This window comes from Hipposideros armiger, unplaced genomic scaffold (assembly GCF_001890085.2).
Source record: "Hipposideros armiger isolate ML-2016 unplaced genomic scaffold, ASM189008v1 scaffold_892, whole genome shotgun sequence".
Classification (NCBI taxonomy): Eukaryota; Metazoa; Chordata; class Mammalia; order Chiroptera; family Hipposideridae; genus Hipposideros; species Hipposideros armiger.
In genome coordinates this window covers 296,273-303,532 of record NW_017732242.1, presented here as the reverse complement: position 1 = coordinate 303,532, position 7,260 = coordinate 296,273, and the positions used below count along the sequence as shown (strand labels likewise).

General features: G+C 34.4%; 1 protein-coding gene across 1 annotated transcript in view; it reads left to right on the top strand.

Annotated features, from left to right (window-relative positions):
- The window catches only part of GSTCD (glutathione S-transferase C-terminal domain containing), a 128,491-nt gene extending 125,025 nt beyond the window's left edge, over positions 1–3,466 (top strand). The window contains exon 11 of the mRNA XM_019630096.1: positions 1,684–3,466. Coding sequence (XP_019485641.1) covers positions 1,684–1,858 — 175 coding nt within the window. The 3' untranslated portion in view covers positions 1,859–3,466. The remainder of the gene's footprint in view (positions 1–1,683) is intronic.
- Positions 3,467–7,260: the final 3,794 nt, after the last annotated feature.

The window sequence follows — 7,260 nt, the reverse complement described above, 5'->3', positions numbered from 1 at the left end:
ACACCAAATTACATTTGATATAACTCCAGTAGAGTCAGTGAAGGCATAATTAGTGTGGTGGACGTGCTGTACCTGGTTGAGGTTTTAGGGATTAAACCAGAAGGGAGTAGCTGGGACGGAAGTCGCTAGTTGAGGAGGAGGAGCATTTGGCATGATCACTGGTGTGAAGAGAGGGAAAGCCAGGTTCAATTTCATAATCTCCATCAAATGTCTACATCTATACTTTGCATAGGTCATACTTGTGTTTTGTGAACATTTTAGAAAGCTTCCCAGATCCCAAAATGTAGACTGCCAACAACTGGATTTCAGTTGTAAAGACACTTCTTTAACATGTGAAAACATGAGATTCTTCTATGTAATGGGAAAGGAAAATTGAACTGGACTGGGCTCAAAGCCAAGGGTAAATGAGCTGCAGTGTAAACCCAGGGTGGGTACTCAAGGAATGTAGAGCATCTCATCTGACAGAGACTGTTTCATTTTCAATTGAAAAGTAGGTGGGGTGGGAGGGACATTTACAGATGTCTTAAAGGAGGAACAATATTTTAAGGGAAAAAAGAATGTTAGCCATACAGCTGTTGATGAATAGGGAGTGATTTAGCCTAAATAGAATTCTAGACATCTCTTGTTATATCATTGCTAACACAGTTCATCCTTTTGGGCATGAGCCTTTTAAGGAAAATATACGAAATGTTTTAAATCTGAATCTCTCATCGCCAATTCTTACCTACTGATTTCACCTCCCACTGTTTTTTCTGTAAGGATTCTTCTGTCTTTCACAGAAGAGCTTTCCTATTTTTAGTTTTTCTATCTTCACTTCTGAAGCTGTTTTAGTTTAACAGTTTCTGCTGTCATTTAAATAAATCATTAGGAAATAATGTTTCAGCATTATTATAAGTATTGAGGAACACATGGAATGAATGAAGTTGTGTAGAGTTATTAACCTTTCCAAAAGGATGAAGACATTTATATATCGATATAAGAAGTTAAAAGTGTAAAATCCACAGCTTTAAATATATTCAACCCCAAATAATTCTTTTTTCCTGAACTGTTTTTGATAAGAAGTTTGCATTTGCCAAAGGAACACAAATTTCCAGTCAGTTTTCCCTCTTTTGTTTTTCAAAGATTACAAAGAAAATTGAATACCACTATTTCGTATGGGTACAGAAGCTCTGATAATTAAGATTATATTACGCTCAACATTATACATCCACCAGAACTGAGCAGTACCCAGTTGAGAATTTTCTCAAATAGTTTCTATTTCTCATTTCTTTATTGTCCTAAAAACTCCAGGTGCAAAATGTAACATTCTTTCAGATGTCCTTTTGTTTGCATGTCGCTTTAGATATTCTTAAAGACAGATATTATTTTGTTCACAATATTACAGATAATGTGTTTTCATAGGGAGAAACAGTCTTTACATGGATTTTTAACCAAAGTGGAAAATAGAATCTCTAGTTTCTATTTGAGATTTATTTATAAATACATTTTAAAAGTTAACATTTAAGAAAATTATTAGCAGAAACAGATCTGTGCAATAATATATATTTGTCATTGTCTTCTCCATACCGATCAAGAATTAAATTGAAAGAGACGAAACAGGACTTGGGGGTAAACAGCATTCTCCATAGACTTATAGATTTTGTCATTGTATAGGGTCCCGTACTCCATACTCTTCACTCTTAGCTTAAGAGTGTCTCATGATACCTATCACTGTATTTCAGGAAAGCAGTGCATGTGCCTGGTGGACCTGGACCGAGCAAGAGCTGCAGAAGAACGTGGCTACTCTGCTCAAGTGATATCCATGGAGCCAGAGAGCTGCTCTCCCAAAAATAACATGATCGTGGGAGTCCCCGCTTAGAACAAGATATTTACATTTGATGTTTTGCCATCCGTCTTCATGATGAAAGCCCGGTGGCATTCAGGAGGCTCTTGGCATAACTAGCAAGCAGCATTAGCCATCTTGAACCTATTGTGCTCAGGAAGGAAAGCAGCAGGGAAATCTTTGAAGAAGGGCTGCCTGCAAAGCATCACAAATGCTCTTCTAATGTGTGATTAAAAGACCACTGGTTTTCCTAGTGAGAATCCCCTGAAGTCTCGGCTGCCAGCAGAATAATAGTCACTAATGGAGGTTCCATCACTGGAATAACAATTTCCTTCTCAGTTCACAGCTTTTCTGATGTGGCCAGTATGTTCAATTCAAAACAATGTACTCGCAGCCTTTATAACCATTTAGATATTAAAGAAGAGACCAAAGTAGATTCAGTGGGATTTTTGTTTTTTATATTTCTAACAATTGCACTTTTTCTACAATTTTTTTAAATCTAGGTAATTACAGTGTGGTTAAACTTTTAGGCTCGGGTGAGTTGGACTTGCATATCATTACATATACTTAATTTAAATATTCTTCTTATAAATTACCCAATGAGATTATCACTGGTTCAAACATTTTCTATGAAGACACTATAAAATAATTGCAGTGAATTTCGCATTATGAGAACACATAATGTGGACATAAATTCTAACTCATCAGTAAATACATTGATTAATTAATTAAAGTCTAATTAATTAAAGTAAATATAAATAATTATTGAGGATCCATTATTTTTAATCTAGACCCTGGCCTAGATTCTTCTAAGGATACAAAGAAGAGTTGCAAGAGATACGAAGTCTTGCCTCTGGAAGTAAATCAGCTAGATGAGAAAGATTAATGAATTAGTTAAGTTCTTTATGTATGTGTGGTCACAGGATTTGTTTTTCATATATCAGTCATATATTTTTTTTTATTTCTGATAAAACATATTGAATTTAAATTATAAATTGGAATTGGGAGGAGAACAGAGTATAGAAGCCTATTTGAATAGCTGTCTCTACCCAAATTCTTATTCCACCAGCCAAAGTTTTTAAAGACAGATGGTATGTCCTTTCTCACATGCTGCTAATTATTTATTTGTTTACATGTCCTAGGTTATTCCATTTGAGATAAGATTTATTTCATCAATTTTGATGTTTTCAACCCTGTATGACACATACCATGAGAAGAAAGGACTTTAATAAGTAACTCTTTCATCTCTGTGGATTAAAATACAGGAATAATATATGGAAGGGTGGAGACCTTGAACTCGTGTTTTCTGGGATAAAATTTGAGAAAAGACTTAATCATCAGCCCTGAGTATTTTAGTCATTTGAACCTGTAAATGTGCCATGCTCTTTTATCCTGGGCTTTCTTATTTTAATTGAGGTATAATTTACAGACAATAAAATAACAGATATTAAGTGTTCAGTGTATACCCATGCAACCACCAGCAGAAATAAGATATAGAATATTTCCATTAGCATAGAAAGTTCTCTCATGTCCCTTTCAGTTCAATATCCCCCATCCAAAAGGCAACCATGCTCTGATTTCTGTCACCCTACATTTGTTTTACCTATTTTTGTCCTTTAAATAAATCAAGTAATTTAGTATGTAGTTTTTTGTGTCTGGCTTCTTTTGCTTCACAGTATTTTTTGAGAAATAGTCACGTCGTTATGTGTATCAATCATTTCTTCTTATTCCTACATAATATTCCATTATATAAATATACCAAACTGTGTTTATCCGTTCTCCTATTGGTATTTATTTGGACTGTTTTCACTTGAAGAATATTATGAATAAGGAATATTCTTTTGCAAGTCTTTTTGTGAATATATGTGTTTTCATTCCTTTTGAATAAATAAATACCTAGTAGTAGAATTGCTGGGTCATTGAATAAATGAATGTCAGTTGCCAAACAACTTTTCAAAGTGATTGTGCCATTTTATATTCCCACCAGCGACATGAAAGTTCTAGTTCTCCACACCCTCACTAACATTTGCTATTTATTGTCAGTCCTTTTTATTTTAACCATTCTGCTGGATGTGAAATGGTGTGTCATTGTGGTTTAATTTTCATTTCTCTGATGACTAATAATGTTATTTATCATTTATAAAGTGTCTTTTCAAATCTTTTGCTCATTTTTAAAATTAGGTTAATTGGGGGTTTTATTGTTGATTTATAAGAGTTCTTTATATATTCAGGATATGAGTCCTTTGTCAGATACATGTATTGAGAATATTTTTCTCAGTCTGTGGCTTACCTACTCATTTTCATAATGAATGTTTTAATTTTTATAAAGCCTAATTTATCTTTTTTCATGGTTAATGTTTTGTGTGTCCTCTCTAATAAATCTTTAGCTACCCTAAGGTTATGAAGAGTCTTCCTATATTTCCTTATAGAAACTTTATGGTTCTAGCTTTTTACATTTAAGTCTATGATTTATCTGAAATCAATATTCACATATAGAGGTAAGTAGGTTTTGAGGAATATACAGTTTGACACCATTTTTTAAAAACCTTTCTTCTCCCTATTGGATTGACTTGGCACCAAGGTTGAAAATCATTTGTTTTTTATGTATGAGTCTACTGAATTCTCTAGTCTGCTCCATTAATCTATTTGTTTAATTACTGTAGCTGTATAGTAAGTCTTAAAATTGGGTAGTTGTCTTCCAATTTCATTTTATTATTATTTGATAGTTTTGATGTTATTACCTTGAGTTTTTTACGTGCTGTCTCCACCCAGAATAGCCTCCTCTTATCCTTCCCACTAGCTTAATCTCATTCAATCTTCTGTCTTAGACTTGACCTCCTATGGGAAGCCTTTCCTAACTTCCCCGGCGTTAGTACCTGTTATAAAATGTGCACCTTTGAGAGGACCCTTCTGTATCCTCCCCAGGTGACTCAAAGCATGAACCCTCCCCCTTCAAAAATAGACCATATGATGAATATGGAGAATAAAAAAGGAAGTGGCCCCACTGTTCTCCCATCCTTGTTCTCAGGCATGGAATTTTCCAGTGATGATGGCTGTTGTTAGCCGTACATGTGGGTGTTAATGATTGCTCTTGAATCATGATTTTCCTGTGTAAATCCTTGCCAAGGCTCCTTCTCAGCCAGGGCAAATAAAAGGTGTTGGATTCAGGCATCAGAAAGGTTGTGATGATAACAATCCCAGCAAGTGACCTGTTCTCACCCCTATCCTTGTCCATCAAAAGCAAAGCTGCTCCTCACTGATCTGTCTTCCCCCATGTTGTAATATTAGAAGCCAGAGCTTATCTTTCATTTGTTTTTGAGCCTGACTCAGAGGAGCAGGGGTATAATTATTAATAGCTAAATAACTTTATCTATTTAGGGGGACAAATTTCAGTCATATTAGAAATCAAAACACTTTCAGAGTACATATGCAAAATGACATGTGAATAACAATAACTAAACATTTCGTCTCATTCTAAAGATTTTGGCTACAGATGTTGCCCACTCCATGGTTCAAGAAAATTGCCATTAATAGAGCTTCCACATACTGACACCTGTTTCTCTATTGACTTTTATAATAAAATTAAAGATTTGTTCCTGTGGAATTGATATAATGAAATCATAATAAAGAAGCAATACATATTTTTTTAAAAACAGACTCTCAATGCAAAGTACTTAGAAGTTGTTGAATAGATTTTTAAAAATTACACCAGAAATACATATCTGTTGAAGAAAAACTAGATGTAGCTAAACAAAAAGAGGGAAAAAATTTAAGTCATTAATACTTTGTTGTATACCTTCCTAGACTTCGTTCTACATGTACACACACACACACACACACACACACAAATTTATTTAGCAAACAAACACTAATACAATTTTTAATATTTGCTAGGCACTCTTATAACCCCTTAAGATAAATAAAGACTTATTTAGCCTTTGTAAGTCATTCAATCATCAGAATGACCCTAAGAACTAAATACCATTAGTAATCCCATTTTATAGAAACTAAGGCCAATGTTTTACAGTAAAAACAGACTCAGATTTGAACTCAGCCAGTAATTGGCACAGCTCATATTGAAATCAAAGCTCCTTAGCATTGCTATCAGGATTGGCTGGGATATGCTATCCTAACAAAATCTCTGCCTTTTGAAGTTCTGCACAAGAAAGATGTATTTTTTTACTCATACGATATATCCTTCCAAGTTAGCTGTGACTACGCCACATTATCTTCACACCTGACCAGGCAGCCTCTATCAGGAACATAGCTGGCCTCATCGCAAAGGAAAAATAGGCATGGCGAACTATTCTAGCTACTAAAGAGTCTCAGATGTGATATATTGGGTTGTTGGAAAAGTCATGATGCATTTTTGCAACGAAAAACAGAAAAAATACGTCATGACTTTTTCGACAACCCAATACTTCATGTCCCCAGGTTTGCTGACTAAAGAAAATCACACAGCCCCCTGAGTTTAACAGGGTGGAGGGAGATTGTAGATAATTGCAAACAATAATAAAATGTGCCAGCAGCAATGTAGTTAAAATTAAAAGAGAAAGAAAGGGAAAAGAAGGAAAAACAGGGCAGGAAGGAAAGGCCACCGCCTCTTCCATTTGAGAACTAGAGACTGAATGTGACGCCCTGGTGTAGGGCATTTTATTGGATCCATCACAGAGAGGGAAGGCTCGTGCACAAGCACTTCCTACCATTGCTCTGTGGACTTTTCACACTTGCCGAAAAGTTTTCCAGAAAAACACTCAAAGGATTTTTTTATTATTATTACTCTAGGAGGTTGTAGAAACTTCTATTAAATGGAGTTTCAAACTTGCAAATTCTGCCTCATGTATTAAAGTACTTGATCTGTAATGTCGGATAGGCCTTTAGGAAGGTATGAGTTTACACTCGTAGGACTGTATGGTTACATCCCCATACTCTTTACCAGCACAGGCATTACCAGATTTGTGTTTTAATCTTAGCCAATTTAATGGGCAAAAATGCTATTTTGGTTTGATATTCATTCTTGAAAGTATGCACTTGATTGCATACTTTTCAAATGTTTATTGGTCATGTATACTCTGTGAATTGTCTATCATCAATTTATTCATTTAATCAAAGCATCTATTGAGTTCTTGCTTTGAGGCCAAGTATTATATTCATATTTCTTACTCTGTTTTTATCTGTTACTTTTATCTTTTATATGGAGATTAGTAAAGGTTTATTTATGGATTAAAGACTTCTTGTTAATTACATTACAATATTTTAAAGTTGGCATTTATGGAGGAAGGTGTTGTTTTTGTTTTGCTATTATCAACTTTAAAACACACATCTGGCATGTCACTATTTTCCTTGTAACTTCTGCTTAAAAAGATTCTTTTCCACCCAGTGATAAAAAAATAAATATTTACCTATATTTTTGGTATTCTAATTCTTTAATAGTTTTA